This window comes from Lathyrus oleraceus, chromosome 6, assembly GCF_024323335.1.
Source record: "Lathyrus oleraceus cultivar Zhongwan6 chromosome 6, CAAS_Psat_ZW6_1.0, whole genome shotgun sequence".
Classification (NCBI taxonomy): Eukaryota; Viridiplantae; Streptophyta; class Magnoliopsida; order Fabales; family Fabaceae; genus Lathyrus; species Lathyrus oleraceus.
In genome coordinates, this window is record NC_066584.1 from 506,297,512 (window position 1) to 506,316,726 (window position 19,215).

General features: G+C 39.1%; 1 protein-coding gene across 1 annotated transcript; it reads right to left on the bottom strand.

Moving 5' to 3' along the window:
• Window positions 1–3,327: 3,327 nt before the first annotated feature.
• LOC127096461 (uncharacterized) lies at window positions 3,328–5,512 on the bottom strand. Its single transcript, XM_051035026.1, has 2 exons — window positions 3,819–5,512; window positions 3,328–3,541 (listed from the first exon to the last, which is right to left on the bottom strand). Exons 1-2 carry the CDS (start codon window positions 5,510–5,512, stop codon window positions 3,328–3,330), a joined length of 1,908 nt encoding a protein of 635 aa, XP_050890983.1.
• Between the last annotated feature and the right edge of the window lie 13,703 nt (window positions 5,513–19,215).

Consider the following 19,215-nt stretch of genomic DNA (forward strand, 5'->3'; position numbering starts at 1 on the left):
GCACGAGATTGCGAGATCTTGGCGAGCACACTATGAGGTTTCCATTCATCTCTATTTTAATCCTTTATCCATTCGAAGAAAACAAACAACATTAACTAACATTCAATCCGCAAATAAAACTAAAAGGTTCCCGTTGAGTACAACGGATGTGAGGGGTGCTAATACCTTCCCCTTGCGTAATCGACTCCCGAACCCGAATATGGTTGCGGCGACCATTATTCTATTTTTAGAAAGGTTTTATCGATATTTTCCTATTCCTTCATTGGGATAAATAAAATTCGGTGGCGACTCTGTTCGAACTAAGTTTTTCCGCAACCATCGCGAGGAATCGTATTTTTCGAGATGCGACACTAAGCACTTCTCATCAATGAGGTTTAGTTGGTCAAATCGAGCTTGTACCCACTCAGACTCATCAAGCTTAACATCTGTCAAAATCCTTAAGGAAGGAATTTCTACTTCGACCGGTAAGACTGCATCCATGCCGTACACAAGAATGAAGGGAGTTGCCCTAGTGGAAGTGTGTACGGAAGTACGATAGCCGTGTAATGTGAATGAGAGCATTTTGTGCCAATCTTTGTAGGTTTCCACCATCTTTTGCACGATCTTCTTGATGTTTTTGTTAGTTGCCTCAACAACACCATTCATCTTAGGCCTATAAGGCGATGAGTTGTGGTGGTCGATCTTGAAATTTTGGCATAGCTCTTTCATCATTTTATTATTGAGGTTAGATCCATTATCAGTAATAATCTTGTTAGGGCCCCCATAACGGCAGATGATTTTCTTCTTGAGGAATCGAGTCACCACTTGTCTGGTAATGTTGGCGTACGAGGCTGCTTCTACCCATTTCGTGAAATAGTCAATGGTTACAAGGATGAAGCGGTGTCCATTCGAGGCAGTTGGCTCTATGCGTCTGATCACGTCAATGCCCCACATGACGAAAGGCCAAGGTGATGTTAGGACATTGAGAGGCGTTGGCGACACACGGATCTTATCGTTGTAGATTTGGAACTTGTGAAAGGTTTGGACGTGGCGATGACAGTCAATCTCCATAGTTATCCAGTAGTATCCGACCCTTAAAATTTTATTTACCATAGTGCTCCCACTGGCATGCGTCCCAAAGGATCCTTCATGAATTTCTATTATAATCTGGTTTGCTTCTTGCTTGTTCACACATCTAAGCAAAATCGAATCATAATTTCTCTTGTATAATACCCCTCCACTTAATAAGAATTTGGATGATAGTTTTCGAAGATACTTCTTGTCGGTGATGGACGCGTTCGCAGGATACTCTTGGTTCTCTAAGAATTTCATGATGTCATAGAACCAAGGATTACTGTCAGCTTCGTCTTCTGCTGCCAGAAAGTAAGCAGGTTTGTCCAAGTAGTTCAGGTGAAAGGACATCGCTTCGTTCTTCCACTTAACTTTAAACATGAACGCCAAGCTTTCCAAAGCGTCAGCTAGCTGATTCTCTTCTCGAGGGATGTGGTGGAATGTAATTTCATCGAAGTAGGGGACTAGTTTCAAGATATGCTCTTTGTAAGGAATGAGCTTGTGAGCTCTAGTATCCCAATCTCCTTTGACTTGGCTAATTACTAAGGCTGAATCTCCATAGACTTCCAGGATTTTTGATTCCAAGATCGATAGCAGCTTCAATACCAAAGATACAAATCTCGTATTCGGCCATATTGTTTGTACATTCAAAACATAATCGGGCGGTGAAGGGGAGGTGGAAATTAGTTGGAGAAGTGATTACTGCCCCATCGCCATTTCCATGAGCATTAGAAGCTCCATCAAAAACCATGGTCCATCGGGATCCAGGCTCGGGTCCTTCCTCGGGACCGGGGATGTTGCAATCCCTAATCAACATGATATCCTCATCGGGGAATTCAAAACGCATAGACTGATAATCGTCCAAGGGATGTTGTGCAAGATAATCATACAATACACTCCCTTTGATGGCCTTTTGAGTGACATGTTGGATATCGTACTCGATTAAAGCCATTTGCCATCGGGCTACTCTACCGGTTAGAGCTGGCTTCTCAAAGATGTATTTAATAGGATCCATCTTAGAGATCAACAATGTCGATGAGTGAGCATGTACTGTCTTAAAAGTTTGGAAGCCCATGCTAGTGCGCAACAAGTCTTTTCAAGCATCGAATACCTACTCTCGCAATCAGTGGACTTCTTGCTCAAGTAGTATATTTAATGCTCTTTTCTACTAGTCTCGTCATGTTGTCCGAGGACACAACCCATAGATCCTTTGAGAACTGTGAGATACATGATTAATGGTCTACCAGGTACATGAGGCATCAACACATGAGGTTCTTGTAAATACTCCTTTATTTTCTCAAATGCATCTTGACAATCATCGTTCCAAATGATGGCTTGATCCTTTCGAAGAAGTTTGAAGATTGGATCATAGGTGGCAGTGAGGTGAGATATGAACCTAGAAATGTAGTTCAATCTACCTAGGAATCATCGGACTTCCTTCTCGGTTTTGGGTGCAGGCATAGCTTGTATGGCCTTTACTTTCTCGGGATCTACTTCGATGCCACGTTGACTGACGATAAAACCTAGCAGTTTGTCGGATCTTACCCCAAATGTGCATTTGTTGGGATTAAGCCTCAGTTTGAACTTCCTTAGCCTCTCAAATAGCTTTTCAATATTGACAAGGTGTTCCTCTTTGGTTTGAGACTTGGCTATCATGCCGTCGACGTAGACCTCAATCTCTTTATGGATCATATCGTGAAAGAGAGTGATCATGGCTCGTTGGTATATGGCGCCGGCGTTCTTCAATCCAAAAGGCATCACCTTGTAGCAGAAGGTGCCTTATGGTGTTATAAAAGTGGTCTTCTCCATATATTCTTGAGCCATGCGGATATGGTTATAACCGGAGAAACCATCCATAAAAGAGAAAATAGAGAATTGAGCGGTATTATCTACTAGCATATCAATGTGTGGTAGTGGAAAGTCATCTTTGGGACTTGCTCTATTTAGATCTCTATAATCTATGCACATTCTTACTTTGCCATCCTTCTTAGGTACAGGCACAATGTTAGCTATCCATTGAGGATAATTGGAGACCGCTAGAAAGCCGGTATTGAGCTGCTTTTGTACCTCTTCCTTGATTTTCATAGCCATGTCAGGACGGGTCCTTCGTAGCTTTTGCTTTACTGGAGGGCGTTCTTCTTTAAGGGGTAGATGATGGACCACAATGTCAGTATCGAGGCCAGGCATATCTTGGCATGACCATGCAAACACATCTTTTTATTCCTTCAAGATCTCAATCAATTTTGCCTTCACCTTGTCTTGTAGAGCGGAGTCGACTCAGACTTCTTTCGCTTCCTCATTTGTCCCAAGGTTAATCACTTCCACTGATTCTTCGTGCGGCTGGATGACTTTTTCCTGTTGCTTGAGCAGCCTTGCCAATTCTTCAGGGATTTCGGCCTCTTCTTCACACTCTTCACCGGCTTGATTAATCGGGTTGTCAAAATCGTACGAGACCGTAGCAGAATTGTCATTGGTGGTTGTCGAGGATGATCTGCATGATTTAAGGTCCACACTTTTATTGATATGAAAGAAAGGATTATTTGAAAGTATTTTTTTTTTAGAAAAAAAAAAGAAAGAAAAATGCCATTTTGAAAAAGGTGAAATAAATAAATGAAAGGCAAGGATCTCAAAATTGATTGCGAACATGAACCTTTTTCATTAATGATTAATAAGAAAATTTGATGAGGCCCTACAAATGATTCCCCCATGCCTTGGGCTTGACATGGGTTCTTTTGATAAAAAGGAAGGAAAACAACATTGGGAATTACATTTCAATCAAAGTTACTTTAGGTATTTCAATCTCGGTCCATTTGGTGGCACCCTTTCCATCAGTCTTTGTGAAGATTAACCCAACATCTTCTTCTTCTTCTTCTTCCATGGCACATATACGGTTGTCATCAAGGGAACCAGCACTTGAGAAGTTTTCAGATAGCAGGAGCATTGATCCCTTTGTAGCTATCGGCGCGGGCTTCTTCAAATTCTGGGAGTTGTATCCGAAACCGGTACGGTCCTTGTTGGCAGGAAGTTCAAGCAATCTTCCCCATCCTTGGGGGTGTCCATCCTTTATGATTTTCAGGGCGTCTTTAAGAGATGCCATTGGAGATTCGGCATCTTTTGATTCATCCTTTGCTGGGCAAACCATTTCAACATTGATAACTTCAAATGATTGGAACAGGATTTTCCTCATCTCCCCTTCTCCTTCAACGTATCGGAAAGATGCGAGGTGACTTACGACAATGTCCTCCTCACCCTCGACAACAACTAGTTTATCATCAGCTAAGAATTTCAATTTTTGGTGGAGCATTGAAGTGACTGCACCAGCCGAATGGATCCAAGGCCTCCCAAGTAGACAATTGTAGGCTGGATAGATATCCATTACGAAGAAAGTGATAAGGAAAGTATGAGGACCAATCTTCATAGGAAAATTCACCTCACCGATTATAGTCCTTCTAGTCCCATCAAATGCTCTTACTATAAGCTTACTCGGCTTCATTACGAGTCCTTCAATAGTTAGTTTAGAAAAGGAGCTCTTAGGCATCACATTAAGGGAAGACCCAGTGTCTACCAAAACTCTTGATAGGACTGTGTCCACACACTCAATAGAAATATGGAGAGCCTTGTTATGATTCCTCCCCTCGGCGGGAAGCTCTTCATAACTAAAACCCAAGTTTAAGCTAGTAGCGATATTGTTAACTACTCCTTCAAACTGACAAACAGATATCTCTTGCGGTACATGAGTTGTCCTCAGAAATTTTACCGAAGCATCCCTATGAGCCTCCGAGCACATTAATAAAGACAACATTGAGATGTTCGAGGGTGTCTGGTTAAGTTGATCAACTACTCGATAATCGCTCTTCTTGATAATGCGTAAGAACTCGTCTACTTCATTGGAAGGTGCAGGGTCTTGTCTTTGCTGAGCGCCATCAATTTGTTTGCCTTTGTCTGAAGTTGAAGGATTGATAGTTCCAATTGGAGTGGGTGTTGGTGAAAATATCCTCCCACTTCTCATGATTCCGCTAGTGTCGGTGATATTGATCATTGGATCACTAGACTTCAACAGTTCTTCTTGAATCTTCTGACCATGAATGTAGACTGAGGTGTCATACATCCATGGGACTACCTTGGTGTCAACATATGGGAATGGTGTGGGAACTGTTATTATGATTGGAGTAACAGGATTTGTCGACAGAGTTAACTGAGAGAAGTCATATGGAATTTGCAGAGGAGGGACTTCGTCGTATGGTATCTCGAGGGTAGACACATCTTCCTTTGTGGACGGACAGTCTACCACCAAGATCCCTTGGTCCATTAATTGTTGTATGACAGACTTCAATGTTCTACATTGTTGCGGGTTAATCAGACAGTGTTCACAGTCATTACTACAGATGGGAAAGGCATTATCCCTCATTAAAGCATTCTTGATCTCGATGAGTGGTGTTTTTAACTCGTCCACACAGGACATCAATCTCCTTCAATTGTCAGCTTTCATCATATTCACGGATGCATTGTTGTGAGGGGGCATCGGGTTATTATTTACATTCGGCCCCTTGGGGGCGAACATGATTGCCTTAGAATCAATAAGATCTTGAACTTTGTACTTTAATGCTTTATAATTCTCGATCGAATGCCCAGGAGCGCCAGAATGAAATTCACAGCGGGCATTTGCATCATAACCGGGAGGAAGAACTGCTGGTGGGGGTCCTAACTCCCTTAGTTGTACAATTGATCCCCTCAATAAATATGGTAGAATGTGGCTATAAGGCATGGGAACTGTGTCAAATCTTCTCTCGGGCCTTCGCATCCTTTGTTGTTGTTGTTGATACTGTGGTTGTTGATGTTGCGGTTGTTGTTGTTGTTGTTGTTGTTGTTGAGTTTGAACAGAATTGCAAATGGTTGTTATTGACTTGGTTGGACGGGAGCTATGGCGGCTACTTATGGATAAGTGGGATTTCTTGTTTGAATGACGGAGGAGGCATTGGTCTCGCCTTCTCGTTTTTTACCGTAGGGAACAAAAGGTTTCTTCGATGCACTAGAAGTACTGGCAGAGTTCTGGATCTTTCCCATTTTAATCATATTTTCTATCCTTTCACCGGCTAAGACCAGGTCAGAAAAGCCCGAAGAGGTGCTCCCTACCATTCTATCAAGGTATGGACCTTACAGGTTTCCCATAAACATGTATACCAGTTCTCTTTCTAGCAATGGGGGTTGTACCCTAGCAGCTAATTCCCTCCACCGTTGGGCATACTCTTTGAAGGACTCCTCAGACCTCTGAGTCAGATTTTTCAATTGCGTGCGATTAGGTGCCATATCAGTGTTGTACTGATAGTACTCGAGGAATGCCTTGGCCATTTCCCTCCATGTGTGAATATGGTTACCCTCAAGTTGATGTACCAATCAAAAGATGCCCCACTGAGGGAATCCTGGAAAAATGCATTAGAAGTTGATCATCGCTGGAATAGGAAGCCATCTTTCGGCAGTATGCCCTAATGTGCGTCCTAGGGTCACTATTTCCCTTATATTTTTCAAAGTCCAGAACTTTGAACTTGTCCGGAAAGATGACCCAGGTACCAAGCACATTTCTTCCGCATCAAGGCCCAAAACATTAGTATTCCCCATTGCCTTGAGCTTTTCCTCGATAGCCTTCACCTTCCTTTCCACCTCGTTGGTTGCTGAACCAAAGGCGTCATCCTAAGAAGCATCCCTTGGGCTGAAGAATGCATTATGTTGGTCGTCTATCTCAAAATAATGAGGACGAGGATTGTTGTCCGGAACACCGCCGGATGCATTATTGTTAATTGGAGGATCAACTTGAGGAACTGGAGTTGGAGTCTCGATCGGTGGAGGGGTAGGAGGATTTGTAGTACTGGCACGTTGGTTCATTTCTTCTTGCATTTTTGCCACAACCTCTTGGCCTCTTTCTACTTCTTGAATAATCTCCATCAACTGCCGCACTTGGGACCGCATTTGGGATACTTTTTCCCGAAGGACAACTTGGTTCTCTTGAAGTTGCTCCAAGACAGCTTGTCGACGTCCTCATGTATCGTACCGAAAAGTCAGCTTTGGAGAGTGGTTCTGGTCAGAAGAAAAAGGTGGATGGATGAGTTTTTTATGTTTTTGTGTTTCGAAGGATGCAAATGATGCATGATTTTTTTGTGTTAAAGCAAATCTCTTTTTAGTTATTCGTGTTTATTCATTTCCAAAACTACTTGACAGTTCACGTTCACAATCATAAATAAAGGAAAACACAATAGAGAAAAATCACAACTTTCATTCATCCTTTGAAGGGAAACTAGACTGCAATACATAGAAGTTGCAAAATACAAGTAATGGAAGCAAATAAACCAACTAGATATCCATCCTAAAAGTGACCCCTTGAGACTTGTGGAGAGCCTTAATGTCGGTGATGAGTTCGGCCATTGTTCTTTTGCAGAACTTGACGAAGTGGTAGACCTCTTCGGGGGTATTATCTGGGCATATGATCAGACCCGCCTCCTTCAACTTGTCGGGAAAGTCTTGAAGGGCATAGTTAGTTAATACCGTAATGTTGGTGTACTTGTCCCTCCATTCTTCGTAAAGGGCTTGGAGATTATGGATGATTTCGTCCCTTTGAGCAATGGCAGCTTCGAATCCATGGCAACGCTCCTCCCAATGTATGCAGTTGTTTTGCAACTCTACATAGGCTTGGTCATAGATTCCCCTCTTCAAGTTCTTGATTTGCATGCAAGCTCGTCTAAGGTTGAACTGCTCACGTATGAAGCTTCGATGAATCTTTTATTTCTCTAGTTTCTCCTTGGCTAGAAAGTCCTTATACTCTTTAAGAGTGGTCCTTAGTTCGAGAATCTGGGCCTCGTAATCTTCCCTCGCTTCTTTCTTCATGGCATTAGACCTCTCGACAGTATTTCCAAGGTCCTTGATGATTCGGGACGCTCGATCCAACTCTTCGTTGCGGAAGTCTAGCTCATATTTGGCTCCTTGTAGAGCTCCACCAACCCAAACTCTTTGTCCCTCGGCACAAACTTACTTACCCTTATCCTCCAAGACGTGGTTACGTTCCTTGGCACGATTGAGTTGGACTCATAGTTGAGTGTTTTCCAACTCGAGCTCTTTGATTTGGTTGGTAAGTTTGTCCATGTCCTCTAGTAGGATAGGCTCGGGCTCGGGCATCAACAGGAATGAAGAAGGATCAAACAAAAACGGCATCTTAACCACCCTAGCCCTCTCTTTTACCCACACATAGTAGGGTTCCTTGGCTAGGATGTTTTTCTTACCCCATTCATGGTCAATACGGACTATGCTTGTCCAAGCTTTTCTCACTCTTTTCATGTTTGAATTAAGTGGATCCATGGTATTGATGACAAATGGAATGAAATCTCTTTCCTCGGGGGGAATCGTCATGGCGTACCCTAGTTGTCTCTTGAGTATAGCAGGGTTGTAGTTGATGCAACCTTGTGTTCCTATTAAGGGTATGTTAGAGAACTTTGCACATCTTGCGATGACTTCCTTTGTATCCCATTCCCTCTTGTACTATAGAATTGAGTTGGCAGAGAGAGATGCGAACCTTTGCATCCATGTCAGTTTATTTTCGGTGAAGGGTCCACTTTGAGGCATGCGGGCCCTCATCCAAAGATGTAGCATAGGAGCGCAACAAAGGAAAGTACCTCCCTTATTCTCATGCCTTGTATGTAAGGTATGGTAGAAATTGGCAAGTAAAAAAGGCACCAAATTCTTTGTTAAAAAGACTTCAACTTTTAACTGATCCACGAACTTGTCCATATTTGGGAAGAGGACAATTCCATGAATCAAAAGTGCCAAGGTTTCACTACAGATGTCGGATCTTCCTTTTTTAATCATTTCCCAAGCATGGGATTCTAGGAACTTTTAGGTTAAACCTTTGATGGATCCTTTAACGCCCCAATTGTCCACTAGCTTGTTGGCGTTGATACCCAATGTGAGTGAGAGCTCGGCCAAACAGAAGCCTTCTTCCAACTTCGGGAAAGGGTTGTGTTCTTTGATTGGTCGATTGAGGAGTCTCTCGAGGTCTTCCAAGGTTGGAGAGATTTGGAAGTCGGGGAAAGTGAAGTATCTTAAAGGGACGTTATAGTATTGGGACATTGTAATGATAGCACCATAGTCAACCTTCTCGGTTAGAAGATCTACGATGTTCCCAAAATTGGCTCTAAACTTGTTGTCTTTGAGAGCTACGACCTTTGAACAGAGGACCTTTAATGAACTGATGTCGGGACTCTTAAAGCGGAAAGTAGAAGTGTTTTTCCTGGTTGAAGTATCCATGATTGTGTCGGAAAATAGTCTTGTAATTATGCGTCTGAACAAACGAAAATTTTAAGAGCTTTGCTTATTATTTTGATGATGAATGATGGGTTTATTATTTCCATAGGATTTTAGGCATGGGTTCATGGTTTTGGACCATCGTGATGAAGCATGGAGTTAATAATGACTGCTTAGTACACCAAGGTTCTCGCTTTGTGTGATCTAAGGCTTTTGGAAAATTGGGTGTAAGACACTGCCCCTAGAGTCATGGATTTCCTTGACTGTCAGCCGCTTATGTCAATTTACTTGCCAGGCGACTGCTCCATCAAAGTCATCTACTCTAAGTGAGATCTTCGTATTGACCCTTACGAGGAAGGCACCTCGGTAGCCTATACTACGTGACCATCGGTCTAGGCTAGCCATAGTTTTAAAGGTTCCAAAATGGGTCTTAGGGTCATTGACTATAGTAAAAGAAAATATGCTTACGCTGAAAGCACGACGATCATCAATCCCCTTAAGAGAATCTACCACTAAGTGAGGTTCTCGTACGACCCTAACGAGGAAGGCACCTCGTGGATCAATACTACTCAACCTCTCATATCTCAAGCAAAACTCTCAGACTCGGGTGGGGAGTCCTTCACACAAGGTTTTTTCCTTTGCAATCATTATTGCTTCCAAAAATTCTTCGTCACAGAACCAAAGTTTCGGACCAACAGGAAAACAAAGAAAATATGTACAGGTTAGCAACAAAAGCAGTATATACATAAACAAAATAGATAATAGATAAATCTCTACGTGTGTAAAAGAGAAACAACCCAAACTAGGCTAGACTTGCTTAGGGAATTTTAGTGTCCCCAGCAGAGTCGACAGTTGTCGCTACCGGGATTTCACGATAACGAAACCGAGACTAAAGAGATGCCAAAGAGAGGCAACATCAGAAGAGTCGCCACTGAATTTTATTTAGTTTACCTATATCGGATAGGGGAGGGGAAGTAATCGATAAAACCCTCGGGAAGGAGACGTGCACGGGAAGCGTTAAAAGAGAATAAGGAAACGATCTCGCAACCGAGATTTGGGTTCGGAAGTCGGTTACACAAGGGGAAGGTATTAGCACCCCTTACGTCCATGGCACTTCATGGGAACCATTTGGGTTGTTTTACATACATGAGATTTATCTATCATTGTTTCATTTTCAGAAGAATGTGCGTGAAAAGGGGGTGTTTTTGTTATTATAGTGCTCGCCAAGGATTGGGGCCCTTGTGCCTATGTATCACTCATTCGGGGATGAGGAATTAGAGCTCCGTAGTTCGGAGTAGAAAATGTTTGTGTGTTGGTTAATTTTACCTTTGAAAAAAGGGTTTTCGGAATGATGCCCTAAGGCACAAAAATGAGTTTGATGAGTTGTATTATTTTTACCTTGAATAAGGGTTTTATGAAATGAGTGTTTGTGATTATATTATACTAAAGTCTATGGACGAAGGTGATTATTCTAGACAACAAGTCAAGCGTCTTGCGGTCAAAATAATCAGAGTAAGGGTAGGAATTCTCCATTCTTACTCATTCTCCACCACTTAAGGCTTGTGGCGCACAATAATAATCGTAATTATTAAGTATTTTTGTATTTGGTTATGAAAATGCCGCTTGACGTTGAATCAATAGTTTGTTTTATTTGATTATGAAATTTGGCTTATGCAACATGAATGCAAAGTAACAACAAGAAATTAAAAGGGTCTCATTGTAAGGTAGTCCAAGAGAAATCCTTTTGTGTGCGAAAGTGACCTAAGCTAAACAAAGGATAATGGTCTTACAAACATGTCCCCCTAAGGTGGTGCCATGGTGTCATTCTTACAACATGAATGTAAGTTACAAATAAAATCCAACATTTACAAAGTATCACAAAGATAAGGAAAAGGCCTCCAAGCAAGGGTCCTAAAATGAAATCCTCTAAGTCCAAGTTGATTAAGAGTGGAATGAATATTTTTGTCTTATCATTTTATCATGTTTTTGTTGTTTTTAATGTTTGATGATAATAAAATAAATAACAAGTAAATAAACATGCATGATGAATTTGTACAATGATGATGGTGATGATGAGTACTTTAATGTAAATTACAAGGTAATGACATAAAAGTAAATTACAAGATAAAGCAACAATATCACAATAATAATGGTTAGTGAATATAAACAAAATTAATGAAGTATAATTAATGGTTAGTAACATGTACAAAAATGAATATTTTTTAAGACTATTTTTCTAGGCCAAAAAGACTTAAAGTATGACACATTAAGGGATAGCTTATCATTGATGCAAAGTATTGAAGATGATTAAAAAATCGACTAATAATAGATTTGTAACAAAGAAAGTTATGCAACCTTAAGTCCATCTATTAATATATTAAAAAAAAGTGATATGTTCTCTTTCTTTTATTTTTACTCCTCTTTTATTTAGCAAGATAATAAAGTAGTAAGTAAATTAGCATAATGTAAATGATATAGTTAGACAACAATAAACATAAACATAAAATACTAGAAATAAAGTGAACAATAAAATAAATTGCAAAAAAAAATAAAGTGCAATAATATAAATGTTAAAAGTTAGTAGTTAGTAGTTAGTAACAATAAGCAAATGGATTAGCAAGTTAATGTAAAAATATGGTTTCATTTATGCATCAAATGACCCAATTATGGTTAAAATAGAGGCAATCTATCAATGCCTCAAAGTATCATGAATGATCTATTGATCAACCATTAATATGTTTGAAACATTGAAGATTTAATCAAATTTAAACAACCATGGTCATGATCTAATAGACCTCATCAACCAAACAAATACAACAACAAGTCCACAATAAAAGAAAATGATAACACACACAAAGCAACCACAAAAAGGTGAACAAAAAGATAGTAAGAGTAAAAAATCTCAAAAAAAAGTGAGTAAACCAAAGTTGATCATTTTTGCAAGCTTAAATCTAAATCATCTCAAATGACCAACCAAGAACAAGCAACCATTTTTAATCAAAAAACAGAACCCAAAAGTTAAAAAGTTTAAGTTAAAATCATTACCCAAAAATGTGAAAAAAGCTAGGTAGAAATGGTGTTGAGCTTTAATGTGAAGGAAGGGGTTTGGGATGAAAATATTTGTGGTGAAAGCTTAGTAAAGGGGCTGAGTTATGAGTGTTAGAGAGTGAGAAATTTTGACGAAAAAATGTGAAAATGGAAGAAAAGTTGGTGGGGGTGACTTTTGGGAGAGAAAGGTTTTTTGGTTTTGATTTAGGTTTGGAGAAGAGGGGGGTTGGATGATATTTTTTTAGAATTTTGGGGGGCTAGAAAGAATGAAAAATGAGGGGGAATAGTGAATCTATTTATAGGGAAAGCAAGTGGGTAAGTGGGGGGAACCAAATGCCTTTTGTGCAAAAAAAGGCTTATTTTTGGTGTTTACGCAGTGGAAGTCTATTTACCCAATTGGGTAAATCGATTTCCCTTTTTATTTATTTTTAAATTCATGCCTTGAGCCCATGAAATATGCCTTTGGTTATGAGTGTTAATGTAATTATGGTGATGGAGCAATGAATAAATGTATGTGTAATAGGATCATAGATCTGATGAAAGTTGTTTAGGGGTAGGGTAAATTTTGGGGTATGACAGATAAATCATCCGAATGTACATTTTTCGGAGAGTTTCCCAATTCTGAAGGGTCCGAATTATGAGAATTGGTGTAAACAAATGAAGGTTATTTTTTATTGTCATGGTCTTTGGGATTTTGTTAAGGAGGGAATGACACCGCTTCCAGAAAACACGACAGATGAAGAAAATGATGCATACAAAGAATTGAAGAAGAAAGGTTATAAAGCTCACTTTATAATTCATCAATGTGTAGAGCCGTATAATTTTGAAAAGGCCAGTGATGTAGAATCGTCAAAAGAAGCATGGGAAATCTTGGAAAATCATTTGGAGGCGCATGAAAGGTGAACAAGAGGAGGTTACAATCTCACAAAAGAATGTATGAATTGGTTTAGATGGAAGAAAGTGAAAGCATAACTGATTTTTTCACCAGGGTTACGAAACTAGTGATTTAAATAAAGGTATATGGAGAAGTGTTGACATAAAGACCAGTTGTTGCAAAGATCCTGAGGTCATTGAAACCATAGGTCGTCCACGTGGTAGTAGCCATAGAAGAGTCGAAAGATTCATCAACATTGATAAAAGACGAGCTTCAAGGGACACTTGAATCTCATGAACAAATAATGGATGAAAGAGATGCAAGCAAGTGGATAAGTGATGTGGCTCTGTAGGTGAAATCAACAAGAGAAAATAAAGTTAAAGGGAAGTGTTTCGACAACAAAGGTAGAAAAGGCTACAACAACTCGACTGGTCGAAATCAGCAAGAAGGGGGCTGGTCGAATCAGAGAAAGTCATCATACCAAAGAAACCAAAAAGGTGGTTCTGCAGGTTGAGGAAAAGGTGGTGGTCAAAAACCAGACAAAAGTCACATTCAGTGTTTCAATTGTATGAAGTATGGTCACTACTCTAGTGATTATCCTGAAAAACAAAGGAATTAAGAAAATGATGCAAAGTTTGCAAAGTATGAAGAAGAAGAAGAGATGTTGTTAATGGTCATAACAAGATATGAAGAAAGATTTTAGGATCAATGATACCTGGACTCAATATGCTCACTACACATGATTGGTAGGAAATATTGGTTTGTCAACATGAAATCCTCGATGAAGAACATGGTAAAATTTGCAAATGATAATACTCTACCAGTTGAAGGTATTGGTGATGTTCTGATTATGAGCAAAGGTGGCAAGAGATCAATCATTTCTAATGTACTATACATACAAACATGAAAAGTAATTTCCTAAGCATATGGTAGTTGGTCGAAAAGAACTACAAAGTGTCGATCGAAGACAATATGATGAGATTTCTCGACTCAACTGGAAGGTTAATCTTGAAGGATCCTATGTAAAATAATAGAACTTTCAAGATTGAACTTAATATTATGGAGCACAAGTGCCTCGCAACTGCATCTAGCATGGATGAATGGATATGGCCCTATAGACTTGTTCATCCCAATTTCGAAGACATCAGAGAGCTGAAAAGAAGAAATATGGTTCCAGGGTTACCAGAAATAGACATTCCAAATGAAATGTGTGAGGAATGTGTACAGGTAAAGCAGCACAAGAACAACTCCAGCAAGGATGCAGGAAGCAAGTCAAAGGAAATTCTTGAAATCATATACTCTAATGTATGTGGTCCTATCCAAGTGGATTAGATTTAAGGTAACAGATACTTTGTCACATTCATAGATGATTTCCATCAAAAACTATGAACTTACCTGATCAAGAAGAAAGTGAAGTGATAGAGGTATTTGCCAAGTTTAAATCTATGGTCAAAATGCAAAGTGGTCGAAAGCTCAAGATTCTGAGGACTGATGGTGGTGGAGAATATGTGTAAAAACACTTCGACATGTTATATGAGAAAGAAGGGATTATGCATGAGGTGATTCCACCTTACACTCCACAACAGAATAGAACTGTAAAAAGGAAGAATATAACCATTATGAATATGGCGAGAAGTATGTTGAAAGGCAGACATCTATCCAAAGAATTATAGGGAGAAGCTTTGTCGACTGCAACATATACTTTGAATGGATGTCCGACGAAAAGGCTAGAAGGAATCACGTCATAGGAATCCTAGTTTGGTGTCAAGCCTATCTTGAGTCATCTGAAGGTATTTGGATCTATAGCACATAGACAAATGCCAGATCAGTTGAGAAGAAAACTTGATGATAAGTCGAGTCAAATGATTCTAATAGGATATCATTCAAATGAAGGATACAAGTTGTTCAACCCAGTGAACAAGCAAGTAGTGATCAGCATGGACATCATCATATATGAACTTAAGGAATGGGATTGGACTGAAAATGTAAATAAAGATTCAATTAGAATCTTATGTGAATAACCAACAAGTGATGTCGTAAGAGAAGTTCGACAAGAAGTAGTCAAAGGTCAAGCAAGCACAAGAAGACCTCAAAGGACAAGGCACATACTTGCAAGGTTGTTAGAATATGTGATTGCATCAGATGATGTGGTCGATGATGAAGGTGAGCTGGTATACTATGCTTTCTATGCAGATGTTGAACCAGTCAATACAGTTGAGGTATTGAAGGACTAAAAGTGGGTGTTAGCAATGAATGAGGAACTGAAGTCCATCGAAGTCAACAACACTTGGTCACTTGTCGAATTTCCTCAAGGAAAGAAGGCAATCAATGTGAAGTAGGCATACAAGGTGAAGTTGAATCCCAAAGGGGAAGAAACTCAACACAAGGAAAGACTTACGGTGAAAGAATTTATTCATAAAGAAGGAATCGACTTCGATGGAGTTTTTGCACCTGTTGCTAGGATCAAAACAATCAGGTTAGTCGTTGGTCTATAAAACATGAACAACTAGAATATGTGTCAGATGGGTGGGAAACGTGAACAACATGAACAAGAAAGCAAGGTATACAGTCTATATAAAGACATGTATGGACTTAAGCGAGCTCCAAGAGTTGGAATAAGAAAATAGACAACTTTCTAAGGGTGAAGGAATTTGTAAAGCGCACAACTGAGCATTGAGTATATGCAAGAAGAAGCAATAGTGAAATACTTATATTTTGTCTCTATGTAGATGACATGTTGATAATAGGAAGTTGCAAGAAAGAGATCGAAGACCTCAAACATGAGTTGAGTAAGGAGTTTGAAATGTCAGACTTGGAAAATCTTTCATACTTCCTTGGTATCGAGTTCTACAAGAGTAGTAGAGACTTGATGATGCACCAAAGAAGACATGCATGTGAAATACTAAAGAGATTTGAGATGCAAGATTGCAACCCAACTTCGACTCCAGTTGAGTCCATATTGCAATTGTCGAAAGAGTCAAAGGGGACCATTTTGATTTTCTCTTATGAGTTGATTTTAGACCTTATTTAAGTTTAATATATAGTTTTAACTAACTAGTTAAAATGATACATTTTAGGCTAAAGTAGTCTGTTGGTCCCTATAAGTTAGTGTGTTTTTGGTTTTTATCCCTATAATTTTTATTTTTTGGTCTGAGTCCCTATATCTCACTTTTTGTGTTGGTTTTAGTCCCTAAAATCAAAATCCGCAGGAAAATCTGTAGGTTTCCTGTGGATTTTACTTTTAGGGACTAATACAAACACAAAAGTGAGATATAGGAACTGAGACAAAAAAAATTATAAGGACCAAAATCAAAAACTCGCTAACTTATAAGGACCAAAAGACTATTTAAACTTATATTTTATTAATTTTTGTAAATATTATAATAGCATCTTTTTAAACACAATTTGATTAAATAATGTTTAGGGAAATATTATAGCTTTATAATTAGAATTAATTTGTTAGAAAGAATTTTGGAAAATAATATCTATTATTAATATAATTTAATTAATTCATATTATGTTCTATGGTTAGTCTAATATATTTTATTAGTAATATTTAATTAGGTTTAATTATTAAACCATATTATTAGTATTGTATTATTTAAGATATCCATTATTATTAAGGGAATTAACTATTAGGGTAATGCATTATTTTGTAGCTCTGTTATAATTTAGGGGTCTTTTTATTAAACTATATTATAGATTAATATTATTAATTAAGTGTTGATTAATATTATTATTATTAGCCATAACTTATTTGCATTTGATTATTAAGTCATTAATGGTATTATTAGTTAAATTTAATTATTAATTTTATTGTTAGAGTTAGCCGCGTTAGATATTATTTTTGATTAAAATATTTCTTGTGCGAAGTTGGTCCAAGTGTTGACCAGATTAAGTCAAAGGTCTCAGGCCCAATTTCTCTTCAAAAACCCTAATGTTTGCGCATAATCAAAAAATTAATTTGAATCTAAAATACTAAAGAGCAATGAATCAAATCTTCCATTTCTATTACAAGATACATCGAATATTGGATTTTTACAAGTAAATTGGACCAAATACATCAAACTTCAAAAACCGTAAATCAGATCACATCTAAACCCTAATCATACTTGAACTCAACCTTCATCTGAATCCAGAAAGACCTCGCACAAGCAAAAAAGAAAGAAGGAGTTAGATGAAGGAAGAGAAACAATCATGACAGACATATTCAAAGGAAAAGAAGAAATAATCAAAGTAGTTACCTTGTTGACCGGAATACTCCTCAATTTCGTAGGTTGATATCCTTTTTGCTTCATAATATAGCCTCTGACTTGTATTGTTGTACTTGTTTGCTTTTTTTTATTGTGGTAGTTGTTTAGGGTTTGATTTTGGGGAGAGGTTAGGGTAAACTAAAAGGGGGTTTAGGGTTACGGTTGAAGATAATTGATTTAATTTTTGGAATTTGGAGGTTTGATTGGGGTTCAGGGAGGACCGGTCTATGGATTGGCCAAGGTTTGGCGTGGATCATGGTGGGGGGAGGTAAGATCTGAGTAGAGGTTAGGGTTTGGTTGAGGTAGAAGATGAATATTTATCTTCTTAGGGTTAGGGTTCCTCACTGTCATACCCCAAAATTTGCCCGCTAATATTACAAGGCATTTTTCAAGGCACTCCAACTTATTGTTCAAGACATTGACCTTAAAGGAGCAAAGACCCAGCTCACAGATGGCCAAATCCAGAAAATGGCCCAAACTGGCATGCTCGCTAGGCGAGCAAATCCTTCGCCTAGCGAACCCTTCGCTATGCCACTCGGCTAGCGAAGCTTGCGAATACCAGAAAATTCTGGGCTTCATTCTGAGCCCATTAGGTCATAAAAAGAGCATTATAAATACCACAACTTCAGTGAGAAAGAGGAAGGAAAACGGAAGGAAGACGGGAGCAAGAGAGAAGGCGCAGCAAACCCTGGAGACTAACCCAGAGAATTCAGAGCAACCCTAAAGGAAACCCTGAAGGAAACTCATCTGCATCAAAGTTACCTCCGCCCAACTCAATCCGACTCACCAATTCAAAGTTGCAATTCACTTGCAAACAGGTTTGCATTACCATTACCGCTTTATGTTCTTAATTTGCATGTGATAGTATAATTGAATTCATAAACATATTTGAGGTTTTGCATGTGAATTTAAGTGTGCCTGAATATTGTGAATGCTGAACCATATAATGACTGTATTGGATGCCATAGGGCGTGAAGCATGCGGAGATCGTACTGTTCTGAAATTCAAAACCCGCAGCCGCTCGCTAGCACATTGCTAAGCGAGCGTGTAGCGAGTATTCGCTAAGCCTTCGCTAGGCGAGGCAGAGGCGAACGCGACAGTCGCTAATATTTTGGTTGTTTTGTTCTGTGCTTATTTGACCTGTTCTATGTTAATCATGCGTTATTTTGCCTGACATTCCTACTGCTGTGTTTTCCTTTGCGGTGTAATCCTCGATTGCACCCCCATTTGGTATTCTGACCTGTGTGCTGAATGTTGTAAGGGTTCACATATTCCCAGGAACAAGTAGCTTGCTAGGTATTCCACTTTATTTGTGGGATACCCTTGTGGAGATTCATCCTAATTACTTAATTGATTTTAATGTGGAGATTCATCCTAATTACTTAATCGACTTTAATGTGGAAATTCACTCTAATTACCTAATTGATTACGGCTATCTAATTAATTGTAAAACTTTGCCTTTAAATAAGTGATCCTGGACCTCTCTTTGTTACCCTACGACTCCGGTATTACGGTCATGTCCCGCGAATGTGGGGATACACTTAGCAAAGACCCTTCGGTTAAATCATCATGTCCCTATAAAATAAATCATAGTCCCTCGGATGTTGCCTGCGAATATATGATTTTGCCCCTCGATGACCCTTCGTTGTAGCCTACGGTTAAATGATGATCGTCCCTTTGAATGCTAAGGTATCCTTACAAATG